Source organism: Cariama cristata, unplaced genomic scaffold (assembly GCF_000690535.1).
Source record: "Cariama cristata isolate BGI_N322 unplaced genomic scaffold, ASM69053v1 scaffold7872, whole genome shotgun sequence".
NCBI classification, from domain to species: domain Eukaryota; kingdom Metazoa; phylum Chordata; class Aves; order Cariamiformes; family Cariamidae; genus Cariama; species Cariama cristata.
The window spans coordinates 41164-54751 of NW_009605448.1; the positions used below are offsets into that span (position 1 = coordinate 41164).

Below are 13588 nucleotides of genomic sequence, written 5' to 3' on the forward strand. Positions count from 1 at the left end.
TTTTAAAGCTAGGTAGTGTGTTTACTTTTCTGCATAAATTTGGGAGACAGTTTTAGCCAGTTCTTTAATAATCAATATGAATACATAGTAATATTCTGTAATTTGTTCGTTCCTTATTTTCTATTAGTATTCATTGTTCAAGCAGCCTGCTTATATTTCTCTTTCTTGAAGGCCAATACAAAAAGAGGCTGTAAGTGCTCCATCTCCTTGATACAATCTGTTGGCAGTTTTTTTTCTCTGTTGAACAGAAAACCAAATTTTTTCTTGATCCCTCTTATATTACTGAAGCATTTATAGAATGAGTTCTCATTACTCTTGATATTTTTGATATTGAATCTCACATTGTGTTATGGCCTTTCAGATTTTGGTCGTATATACTCATACTACTCTCTTATACTGTGATGGCATGTTTCGCTGATGCACCGCCAGCTCTCCTTAAGTAATTTTCCCTTTAGACCCATTTCCCATAAGACTTTAGTTCCTTGAGAAGTTAGAAGTATATTTTTTCACTATTCTTCTGCCTTTCTTTTACAAGCGTCATAAACTCTGTCATTCCATCATCGTTGCTGCCTAAGATGTATTTCACCTTTTCAAGCAGTTTCTCTGTGTTAATTAAGATAAAATTTAGAAAGACTTTCCCTTCACTAGATTTTGCAGCATCAACAGGATGTCACTGACACATTCTGATAATCTGCTGGACAACCTGTGTTCTGCTGTAATCATTACCTAACCAATTACAACCAGCTCTTTGACCCTGGATGATTGCCTCCTTTTTTTTTTTTTTTTTTCCCCCTTCAGAAAATAATCTCCAAATCTCCAAGAGCTTCAAATCCAAATCCTATTTTCCCTGTTGGTGATGTATAGTAGGCATTCTACCATTGTAGCGCTCATATTCTCATAGGTTTTTATTGGTAGAATTATAAATAAGGCTTAATTTACTGAACTATAAGATTCCAAGATCTTCCAAGAACCATAAGGACTTCCAAGTCCCCTTCTTTATATGATGTTTCTTACATTCGAGTACTGACAATGAGCATGCTTGTTCCATTCTGTCTGGTTTTGTCTCTTCTATGACCCGGTAACGTATAACCCTGTTCTAAGTAGTTTTAGGTCCTCAGCTGAGTGGCTGTAGTTAGTACTTTCCTGTGAGCTTTTATGTCAGATTCTTTCTTCAATCTAGTCTAAGGCTTCCCTAGTAGGTTATAAAGCTAGTAAATTAAGAGAGCTTTTTGTGAATAAACCCCTGACAGGGAAGATAGTCTTTTAGATGACATCCTGCAAGTAATCATTCATTTATTTCCAGGACACATCCAGCCTTTGCCTCAGTCTTGAACTTCAATAAGGAGGAAGGGTATAAAGAACATTGAGTTTACCTTCATCACTTGTCCTGTAATCACTTTTTCATTTTCTCAAGGTCATTCATGGCAAGGCATATGTTGATAGGCAGGAGAATACAATAGTCAGTGGGATGTGGCAGGTAAAGTTGGTAATGTTTTGGCAACCTCTTGTATTCAGGCAAGATAGCATGTATCTCAGAAGACCAGGTGCCTTCAGCAGATGAGTCCAGCTGAGATCCTCAGGAGGATGTCACCAGTCACTGTCATCTTCTGATCCCTTTTGGGAGGCTTAGAGTTAATCTTCTGTCTGCTGCTCAGATCAAAGTAAAACTCTTTTCATTAGCGTATTTTTAGAATAAGAGTTAAAATGTTAAGATATCTTCAAGTTTAGGGAATACTATAAAACACACTTAATAAATCTATAAAATAAGACTGCTGAATATTTCTGCGTTTTGCTTATATGGAAATGGATGCTCTAAAATTTAACAAAAATAATTGTTCTAACTTTCCTTTTCATGGGTTATAGTAAATCCATAATGGATGTAAAATAGGTACAAGTAAGACACATTACATACCCTTTAATTTAATTTCTTTTTTGTCTTTAAAATTTATTAAATATTTATTTTAATGGCTTATTGATGAAGGTTTTTGGTATTTCAGCAACAAGAATATATAGTCCTTATCTATAGACTTTCTTATCGGGCCTGAGAAAGAAAGGTATTCTGGCCATTCCTCCAAAGGGAAAAAGGTGGAAGTGATTTACTTGGGATCCAGGAAGAGAGAAAATGTCTTAAGAGATATTTTTTGCTTTTAAAATGAATGGAAACACTTCCATTAACTTCTTTTAGCCATCTCATGTTAACTGAGGAGGTATTAAAGGTTAAAAGTGGCTCCTTAGCTGAAACTTGGGCTCATTACAAACTAAGCCTGTGATTTGGAGGTCTAGGATCTCCATTTGCAAAAGAAATACTTCAGAGTAGTATCAGTCAATTTTTGTTTTGGTTTGGTTTTTTCTTTTCTGTAATGCAAGGTATATGTAAGAAATGTTTGCACAATGTAGGTCTTGGAATCAATGTGTGCTCTGACTTGATCAACCTAGCATTTTGGTTTATATCAAAGAAGCTTCTTCCACATCTATGTCTTGTTTGTCATTAAAGCAGTCTTGTTCATTATTACTGAATCAAATGTTTGAAACTACAAAAAATAAGTGACTTGTCTTCATGCATAATCCTTCAGTTTTAGAATCAAGCAGATTGAAGATCAAGCTAACAAATATGCCCAGAATAGAACTGTTCATGAAGTAATTAAAAGGCTGAAGGACAGAGTGATACAACAGGCAGCAACTATTAAAGACAGCTTCTTTGCCTACAACAAGCAATCACATGGGCAAATTAATAAACCTGGCTTATGGAAGGTAGGAAAAATGTTAGCCATTTTTCTGTTTCCTGTAATTTTCCCAGAAAGATACTGTCTTAGCAATGTGCCTGCTCACACAGCTAGGGTTAAATCCTTCAGGATGGTTTCAGTTCAGTCAGAATTCTTGTTCTAACCTGAGCTAAACAGGTTCTTGTATGAGAAAGAATCTCAACTTGTCTTTAAAGACATAAAATTGTCATCCTGTAGCAGCACTAGACCTTGAAAACTTCAACTGCTCCCAGTTGTCAAAAAGAACATGTGTGAATTGGGACTGGTGAGACACAGTTGGGACTTGGAAGTCTAATGTCAACCAACAACATACCTCTTATGTGAAGTGAGTGGGCATACCTTAAAGAATCACCTAAGCCTTAAGTCAGAGTCCTTAAGCCCTCTTTGCCACTCCACAGTGGTAGCTGGTAGGAACTGGATATAGGTAGGTGAAGAATAAGATTCTTAACAGATACAGCATGAGACTTCAGGGAGAATGACCTAGGCTAATTTTATACCATCTTTCAGATTTCTGAGCCTCAGCTTCCTCTGAACCACTCTTGGACTGCAATGTGGCTCGTAATCACACTGGGACTAGTGAGCACTCCCTGGGGTCCCCAGCTGTCTTCCTTGCTCACTCGTGTTCTACTTTCAAAGGAGTCTGCAGTGACTGTGTCAGGGAAATCTCCGAATGTCTAGTAGCATTTCAGGGCATAGACTGGTCCCTAACAGGAGAGGAGAACCTTTCAGTAGCTTTTTCTTGAATTCAGTGGATTTTATCATGTTGTAAATTTCCAATGTAATTATTCGATGTTGGGTGGCTTTTGATACTGGGTTACCTGGCTTGGGTACAGCATTTCAGTGCTGAGAGGATCCACAATAATACAAATGTATTGAAATGGTATAGTTTTTATTTGCCAAGACTTCCAATTGAATTTTGTAGGTGTCTTTTTTTGAAGTAGAGTTTTCTGTGGTCTTCCCAGGGCCCATTGCAGCCTTGATGGCTTATCTGACTGATGTTGTGCTTTAGACAGACTTGTGAGGTCATGGATTTGGGACTATAGCTGTTATACTGGTGGCACCCAGCTGTACATTTCTTTCTTCTTACATTTCAAAGCAAAATGCTTTGCTGAAAGTTGAGACTGGGCAGGGAGAGAGACATGATGGCAGTAATATTTCCCTTGTCTACCCAGGTTTAAGCAAGAGCTGCTGCTGAATAGTGTTATGACAGTAATGCATGCTCTGCCCTTTGTCTGGATGCTGAAGTAAGGTAAGAGTCAGGAAGGGTTAAACCAGAACAGTACTCTGAAAATGGCCTGCATAGTCCTTTGAGAAAGTTTGTCCCAATCTGTTTGTACTCTGGTTCAGTAATGAACATCATCTTCCCATCCATGTACCATGGACTGTACAGGTTTTCACCAGTTACTGTTGCAGGACCAAATGTACTGACTGTAAGGGAGTGACAAACCGTTGCCTTCCTTTTTCCCCTTCTCAACATAGACCCATGAGGTATGTGCTCCATATCGTAGGACAGGACGAAGGCTGTTACTGTAGAGCCTTCACCTGCAAACACTGTAGCTGCATTCAGCCGCGCATCTTCTTACCCTCAGGTGGATATCTTTCTGCAGTTGCATGCAGGAAGTTAAATTGCTTTGAAATGAAAAAAAAAAGAGGGAGGACAAAACACATAAAACATTTTCCATTTTTCTTAATATTTTCTTGTTAATAATACAGTTATTGAGAATGTGTTAAGCTGCAACCCTTCCTCCCATACAGATCTGACATCTGTGGCACATACCTTTGGGACATTGGCTTTGGTTTCTGCAATTTACACTACAATATGATACCTAAGAGACTTATATACTGCCTGCAGCTAATGCAGTAACATGCATTTTGTCACTGTTAGGCAGAGCAAACTCATTCTACCTGCTGCTTTTTCTTCTGCATTGGCTGTCTGTGTACAACTCACGTTTAAGATATTTGTATAGCACCAGAAGCTATTGAACACTTAGTCTTTGTGATTTCATTGTGCTTTTATTACGCTATGGGTGATGCATTTCTCAAGTTTTGGCAATGCACAAAGGATAAAAAAATCATCATGTGCCTGCAGCCAGGTATATGCATCACTGCACTATGATGTTCTTGGACCCTGCAAGCTCAGCACAGTCTGGCTGGGTGGAATACTGCCTGGGAACTCTGCCCTGCTGCTACTAGTTATGATCATTCAAAAGGGGCATGCTTCCCTGCTATAGTCCTGTTCTGCCCTGCCTCGTGCTGAGTGAAATAAGCATACCCTGGAATGAATGAGGATGAGAACTCTGTGCGAATAAGGGTGATTAAAAGGGGTTCCTCATCAGAACTGAAGTGATAGACTACCTTATGTCTCTGGGTACTGCCTGGGCATGTGTGTTTTCAGGTGAAATGCAGGCTGAAACTGCTTCTCCATCACTTGTGGTCTTTAAAGATCTCTGCACCTTTTGCAAAAGAAAGAAGTTTTCCACCTCATTGTCTAGGTAGAATTCCAGATGGGAATTTTCACATTCTTCCTGCTTTGATTTCCCTGACATTGCTACCAAGATGTTCATCAGTCTCTGCCGTGGGAGCACAACTACTTTTCATCCCAGAGCTTGTGGAGTTTCAGAGGTAATAAAGAACACTTAGAAATGAGTGTCTAGCACCATTGTAGGCATTGTGGGGAGTGTCCCCTGGCCTCCAACTACTGCCTCAGAAGGATCAAGGACTCTCTTTATCACATCTGCCAGCTGCATACAGATGTTTTGGATACATTAGGTTATTGGAAATAGTGTAGGCAATATGACATGTCCCAAGTGCAGGTAGGTGGGTAGGTTGTGAGGCATTTTGGGGTGCCACTGAAGGTAAAGTGATATACAGTAAAGTGATATACAGGCTAGTGTATGGCTGGATGGAGTTGCTTGTCCTCGGAAGTGGAATAGGTTACTCAAACAGTAGCAGCGTAGTGTGGTAGTGGTAAACATAAAAGCATATCTGTTTTCTGATTTGTTATTCCAGGCCAAGCCACAGAAGTGAACAAAAGCTGCCTGCCCAACTTGAAAATGGATATGCTCTGTTTATTTGTATAACATTATGTTAGAGCAGCTCTAAGGGAGCGGGCAGAATGCACCCTTACATTCCTCTGAAGTGTAACGGATCTTGGTACTCCAGTTCTTTTGCCAAAGAGTGACGTAGTACCTGTGGCTTCACTGGCCTGCGTCTCCTCGGAACTGGGCAAATAGGCACAGACCCTGCCTTTGCCCCTTTGGACTTGTCTAATTTTTAATATAGTTCAAAATCAGGAAGAGGGTAACTGAAGCTCTGTAAGGAGTCCTGCGGTAACATCCACAATTTGTATGTGTGCCTTCACTTCTGTGAAGGACTACAATATCTCCTCCCTGTAAGGGGGATTGTCATCAATCCTCCTCCTTTAAATAAGACTTAGAATCTATGCCTTTTGTGAGCCATTCAGCACATGACAATGACCTAGTCGTACAATTGAATATGACTTAATCTTGTATGCAGTTTTGGCTGTATGCAAAGTTTTATTACTTTTTTTTCTCTAGGTGGAAGTGCTAATAGTTGAGACTGTAGTCACCAACATTACTATTGTGACTGATTCTCTCCAGCTTTGATTGGATTTGTGCCGCCAGATTTCCTTATCGCTACTGTTAAGCATTTGATCTGATGGTAAATACTTGTTCAACTGAACATAAAATGTGCTTCCTTATCCAGAAGCTTTACATTCATAGAAAGAAATGATAATTCGCTAATTATTCTCACTTTTTTAACACTCCTTATGCTGTGCAGCTATTTAATGAATTTTTTCTTTTAATCTGTACAATTAACTAAAATATAATGGCAAGAGTAATTGCTGTACGAACACTTGGAAAGTCAGGACATAGCTGTGCAGGATAGTGAGAAAGAAATACACCCAAATCAGGAGTTACAGAGAAACTGAAGGAAATTAAAAGTTTTGGAGAAAACTGGGGCTGCAACTACAACTTTTCAGGGAAACTGGAGGTGGGAAAAGTAGAAAAAAAACAGGGACCCCTCCAAGTCAGCTCTCATTTAACATTAAGAGGGGCACAATGGGAGACTGCCACCATTCCGCACTGCTGCACCTCTTAGATGCAGAGAGGTAGAGGATCTGCCAAGAAAAAAAAAAGTGAAGGGGGCGTGGGAGGAATGTAGGAAGATCAGAAAGTTCCTTGCCAAAATAGGTTACCTAAAATGGATCCCCAAATCTGCTTTGAAGAGCAGCAAGGCAGAAGGGATTGTGCCTTCCACCTTGCTGCAGCTGTATGTGGTTCAGGGGCCTGAATCTGTTCTGCAGCATTTCTTGTCCAGCAGGTAGTGGTGGCAGGCTTGTGGGGAAAAGTGATAGCAGCAAGTTCTACAAATGACGTTTTTCCTTCAGTCTGCTAAATGAGCTAATGTCATTTCTTCTGGCACTTTTTACTTTCCAGGTGAAGTTTAATCTTAGCCTGTCACTCGATGCTTTTGCTTAAAAATGCCAGTCTCAAAAATATAGTCAAATTTTGCTCTCTGTCTCTTTCTGTATAGAATTGAAGTTGTACAGAACAGATTTATATTTAAATGGCTTGCTGTAAATGCAAGGAAGAGACATCGATTTTCAGAGTAATTTCAAGCTGAGCCATAGGATAAAACACCCAGGTATTTAGCATTCAAAATGGCATATTAAAGAAGAAAATAGACCACTATATAACTTATTTTATTCCTCTTCTAACAGGTGTTGGAAGATCATGGCATGCCAATGGATGACAGTCAACTTAATCTACTAACAGAAAAGCTAGGATTACCAGGTGGAGGGTTGAGTTATCTGCATTTTGTGGCAATACTGGAAGGTAAAGGAATCTTAACAGCAATAAAGCATGAAACAAACCTTTCCTGGAAGATACAAAACCTTTCTCTTTCGAGTGAAAGCTATTGGTGAAATTAAGAAGAGATCGGTGATATGATTTTTAGCACATAGATGACCCTCCCGTCTGTAGATCTTTGACTCCTGATCCAGCTAAGCTGCTGAGTATCTAACTCGGGACAAGAGGGAAACTGGAACATGTGAGATGTGAACTAACTAAAGGACCACAGATAGGTGCCATGGAGCTATCACTAACATATTGCAAAAAGTAACTGACTGATTGCTCTGCCTTGTGTAGATCCTTGTCCTCAGCTTTTCTAACTCTTATTCACAGTCTTGGAATGATGTTGTATCCTAAATCACAATGGATGATTTTATAATAGTGATGTCCAGCAACTTTTTCTATTCTGTGTAAAAAGCCAGAAGATAGTAACTTGTCCTTTCAGGAAAGAAAGATCTGTTAGTAAGTCATTAGTGATGAATTTTAGTGGCAGTATATACAACTCGAGCTCTGTGGTGTGATCTGGTTGCTCACTGGTTTATGGTTTTAAAGTACTGCTTTTGAATATTAAAGCTGTTAAGGGATGTTGCTACTAGAGAATGCTGAAATATGGCTATCTATAATGTAATTGATAGTTTTATTAGAGTATCAAGAATCCCAGTGAGAGTGCAAGGTTTAATGTTTGTGTAGATATAGATGTATTGTCCACTCATATAATGAGGATATGGTCTTCATTGATTTACTGTTGCGGAGGAATGAATAACAGAGGAATATATTAATAATTTGGGAGCACATTTTTTCACCTCAGCTGCTTGCCTTACTCCATCAATAATTTCACTGATTTCAAGGCACTGTAAGTAAGGGGTTTGATTTTCAACCCTTAAAAATGAAGCTGATGGAATCTGAACTGATTTCTTGTGGTGAAACTTAGAGTGCAGACTACAGCTAGTAAGTAATTATTCATTTCTCATTTCTTTTATTCTTATGCTTTAAGTCTAGATTTCATGTGTAAAAATCTGATGCCACTGAAGTCAATGGCCGTTTTGCCATTGGCTTCAAGGTCTGTTTTAACTTCCATATTATGCCTCTGTTTTTTTCTCAGAGGTTCACATTTACTTTTTTCACACTGTTAATATTATTTTCTGCTATCATTATTTCTCTTTTAGAACTAAGACAAGAGGGAGACCTGACTTGTGGCTGTCTGACATAATATTCAGGTTTTTCTTCATTCAGGACTAGAAGTTTAGAAGTTTGTGAATATAGCCAGCTAACCATCTATCCACCAAAATACGTGTGCCTTCGTCCAGTAGCCTAATAAAGATGTTTGAAACAGGTTAACCTCAGGGAAAATGGCTGTGCCAGCTTTTTGATTTAAATCAAGAATCAACAGCGTTTTGTCTATATTTAAAGTTTTTGCTTTTGCCAATTATGAGAATCACAGCTTTTTTTTCCATACAGTACTATATCTCGTAGTTGTGAAAGGAAGTGTGACCCACATTTAACTTAAAGTAAGTCTCAGAAATCAGAAGGCAAAGAAAATATCCTCCTAAATTTTATTTTTCAATGCTATGTGGTTCACTGGAGTGGAGGGTGGTCTGTAGTTACAGTAAGAGACCTGAATTTCTTCTTATAAGTTTTAGTGGAAAGATAACAAAAGTACAAATTTTCTTGACTAGACTAGAAACTGAAATTGAAAAAAGGTGGGGATAGTACATGTCTGTCGGGGGGAGTAGGATTTAAAGGGTAAAATCAGGAGAAGTTAAAATGACGCAGTGAATACTATTTAGTGATTCTTTGGGGTAGTTGTACAGACTCTTGTGTGTCGGTGTACGTAAATCTTCTAAAAAGAAAAGAAATGTTCCTTTAGAATAGACCGTTAACTTAGCATTTTTCTTATCAGTCAGGAGTAGGGTGTAGTGAAATGTCAGTGTGTACATTTTTCTTTGCAAGTTTTTTCCATTTTAAAATCTGATGTGAATTACTTTACTCCTCTATCTGGCCTATATGTTGCAGAAAAGTTCTAAAATGCTCAAGAGGCTATGAAAGTCTCTTTTTCCCCAGAAGCAAGGCAAAATCACGGCACAATGAGCAGAAGGGATCAGATCTGGAACGGTGACCAAAATAGCTTTTCTATGGCCTAAAAGTACCTTAGCCCTTCAGGACTGGAAGTACCTGGGTGTCCTGCCAGGAAGATAGCTGTTGCCCTTTCCTGATCCTGCTGGGCTGCGGGATAATAAACTTGTGACACTATGAAGCTGCTGTTTGTGCAAGACTGAGTCTCGCCAGAACAGAACATCAGGTGAAATACGTTCAGGGGTGATGCTCTGTTAAGTCAGGAGTGTTTTGATGGCAGATCTCCTGAAATAGCTCATATCAGTTCAAACCGGAGGAGGGCTTAGGCAGGACAGAATTGCTCCAGGGGAGATGATCTAGCATGCAGTGGTTGTGCTACACAGTCACAGATGTAACAAATTACTTCCTGACACTGCAGCTCCTGTGTTCCCTCACGGAGACAGACAAGTGGTACGACAGCAAGTCACGGCTTTCATGGCGTTCTTTTTCTTCTCCTCCACTCTGATACCTCCCTTCCTCAAAGCAACTAGGCACTAGGGAAGGCTAAAGCAAAAGACCTTGTCTCAGCTGTGCTTTCTTCAGTTGAGATTATCTTCTTCACCTTGTGATGGGAAAACTATAGCAGCTGAGGCCATTACTGTAAATTGGGTGGACACCACTAATACTGCATACAGCTATTGGACTTTGTCATGTTTGGGCTGTAAAGAATACATTTGCAGGGTTTCTTGTTTTGTTTTTGTTAGAGTACTGTGCTGTTTATCAGATATGTATAATATCATCTTTTCAACGTTTCCTGTATTTTGATTTCATTATTGCAGATGCCAGATTGAATGGGCTGGGAGCTATGTTATGGAACAGTCCAAACCACAGAGTAAATGATGCTAAATACCACTACAAGACTGCTGAAGAATGTTTCAATCGACTTAATGATAAGCTGATGGAAATCTACAGGGTAAATACATTGAGCCACGGTTTGCTTCTGGCAACGAAGCTGGTTGTTATTTTGATACAAGCATTTGTCTTAAAAGTTGGTTTGGAGGAGCTGTCAGGAAAGTGACTCTAAAAATTATGTTGGATTTCATGTCTTCTGTGTTCTCAGAAACTTTCAGTTCAGTTTTCAAGTAAAAAAAATTTTATTTTTTTCTAATTGTCTTCTCTGCAGCCTCTGCCAGGAAAATAAGATCTGAGGGTTTTTTTCCCATCCTTTTGTGAACGTAGCTATTAAAGATTCGGCAATTAGAAAAGAATAACTCTGTACTGCGCATTCATGGAACAGTCCATCTATTAATGACAATGATCTTTCAAGAAGACGTTCTTGGTCCCTAGATTTTGCAACACAGTGATTTTAATCAAGAGTTGTTTTCAAGCGCTTCTGCATTTGTTTATTTTCTGTAATTACCATTAGAATGTACTCCTTGAATTCCCACCATGGGTATGCACAGAGTAAGAGATCACATTTTACGAACCAGACAAACTGCAGTTGTTACCCTTTTGGTCAGTTCATTCCATCCTATCCCTGTTCCCTGGGAGAAGTGGAAAGATCAGTATTCTCGAAAGGGGTGCTCTGTTCAAACCAGCTTGAACACCCCTAGCAAAGCTGATGATATTGATCAGCATTACTTCAGATTTCTGAAGGTGTTTGAATATTTTGCGTTTTTAATGGGAGAAGCTGTTCAGCTGGTAGATAATTGCTGTAAAGTTTGTCTTCGTTACAGGTTTTCTAGGGGTGTGCACAGGTAGAAATGAGGTACCTCTCAGTATAGTACTGATGGAAAGTTGAGGTTAATTTGTAAATTTGTGTGGATGTGGCTTTTTGATGCTCCCTACTTTTGCTTAGTTCTGTACATGCTTGAGATGAAAGCAATAAGACTGCAGTTTACTGCAGACTATCCTAAGTGTTTAGTAAGGCAGTACTATACATGCTTTGTATTCTCAAACTGTGTTAAAATATTTGCCTGTTGTCAAAACAAGTCTAGAGCAAACATTTGTTATTTATGTTTAAAAATATGTAGTTGACGTGTTAAATATATTTAGTTAAATATTCCTTGTTAGGACACCTATTCTGCCTTCCGTGAAACAGACAGTAACCATGATGGTATCATCAACATGCGTGACTTTCGGCAGTTCTTGGACAGCTTTCTGCTGCATCTTAGAGATGATGAGTTCCTATGCCTACTTGGTTTGTTGGGAATGAACCTGATCTCCACATTCAATTACTAAGAATTCTGTGAACTGTTCCGCACCCAAGAAACTAAGGAAAAACCTCCTCGGCTCATGCCATCTCACAAGTAAGAAAGAAAAAGTTGTGTGGTAGCTACAGTAATCTGATGTGTTTACAGAAATGAATGTGTTGTGTGAAAATTTCTATTTCTATAAAAAAGGCAAAAAACCCACTTTCTATAAAAAAAGATAGTATTAAAAGATGTCTTTATCAAGCTGAAGTTGGCTAGCTTTACCAAGTTCTCAGTGATTTATGACTCCACTAAATCAGATATTGAATCTACTGCTAGGTTAAAATACCAGAACTACCCCTGAGGACTGCTTAAGTCTGTAAGGTCAAACCTCTGTACTGGTGCCTGAGTTGGAGCCTTAAAGCTGAGCTAGCCTCCAAACTGGACAGCTTTGCTGCATCTTCCAAGCATGCAGAACTGGGGACATGGTTTGGGAATCAGATGTCATTTTGGATTGAGAAGCAGCCAGGATATTACCTACCTGGCACAGTGTCTCTCAGTTCTGAGACTAATATTGTTGTCAGTGTACATTATGGTAGCCCAAAGCATCGTGCTCCAGACCTTTATGCTGCCAGGACACTGAGAGTAGAAAAGTTCAGGTGAGGTGCACAGAAGCACTGAAGAGTGGGTGGAGGATAGGGAGAATAGTGCTGCAGCCTCTCTTCCTGCAAGAAGTGCTGATGCTTAAAACATCTGGAATTTTAAAGTTTGAGCTTAACTTTAATGATAACTAGCATTTAGGCAATAAAATATTCATCCTAAAAACTCAGTGTGAAACTCTGTTTAACTATGCAAACAGAGATAAATTCAGAAATATAATGACAAGATACAGCAGGACTGAAAAAGCTCCTGATCAGCAACTCATCTCCACTGTGGCAGTGAAGACGTGATATATACACATAGGCTTATTTCCCGGTATTTGTTTGTCTCTTACAGCATTACTGTTGGCTGTGATGTTAGTAATATTTATCTGCTTGGTTTGTTTTTCTTCTTCCTGAGTTGGACAACTGAGTGAATCAAGGACATCGGTCTAAAACAAGAAAGGAAACTGTTGATGATTGAGTCTTGCTAATGGTTGGAGTCCGAGACCAATTACTGTCGCACTCTCATTTCTGTTTCAGTTTGGACTTAGCTAGAAATTGAAACGTTTTGAATTTAGCTCCAGAATTTCCTTGTTTCAAATACTATTACTATTTTGGAAGTCCAGCAAAGAAAATATAGTGATTGAAAGCCTTAAGAGCACTTGCATTTACCCAGCTAAGTTTTTAGATTATTTTTGTTGGTCGATTGTTTAGGCTTATGGAATCTTCTTTCAAGCAAGGGGATTGGGGAAAACTCAGAATGTTCCCAGGCAGCTAAAATAGATTAATATGGCATTCATGTTTCTAAATCCAAACAGAGCCCTCAGCAAAGGCTGTCAAGGCCCAGAGCCCCGGGAGCTCAGAATTGTCCGAGTTTGCAGTGTTGCACATCTCCAGGACCTGAGTTCTGGTCTGCACATGCCATGGGTGGTTGGTATAGGAACTCTGTGGGTAGGTCAGATGCACTTACCACATCCCACCTGGTCTGCAGACCCGATATTCCTCTGCCTCTCTTTTGAGAATTTTGGTCCAGGGAGTGTATTCCCAGAGCGCTGCTGACCCATGCC

At 39.3% G+C, this 13588-nt stretch overlaps 1 protein-coding gene across 1 annotated transcript in view; it reads left to right on the top strand.

The window, feature by feature from the left end:
• The window catches only part of EFCAB6 (EF-hand calcium binding domain 6), a gene marked incomplete at its 5' end in the record, with an annotated part of 71704 nt that overhangs the window by 16453 nt on the left and 41663 nt on the right, over positions 1-13588 (top strand). Inside the window, 3 exon segments of the mRNA XM_009695955.1 lie at positions 7507-7621; positions 10528-10661; positions 11762-11997. Of these exon segments, the coding sequence (XP_009694257.1) occupies positions 7507-7621; positions 10528-10661; positions 11762-11997 (485 nt within the window).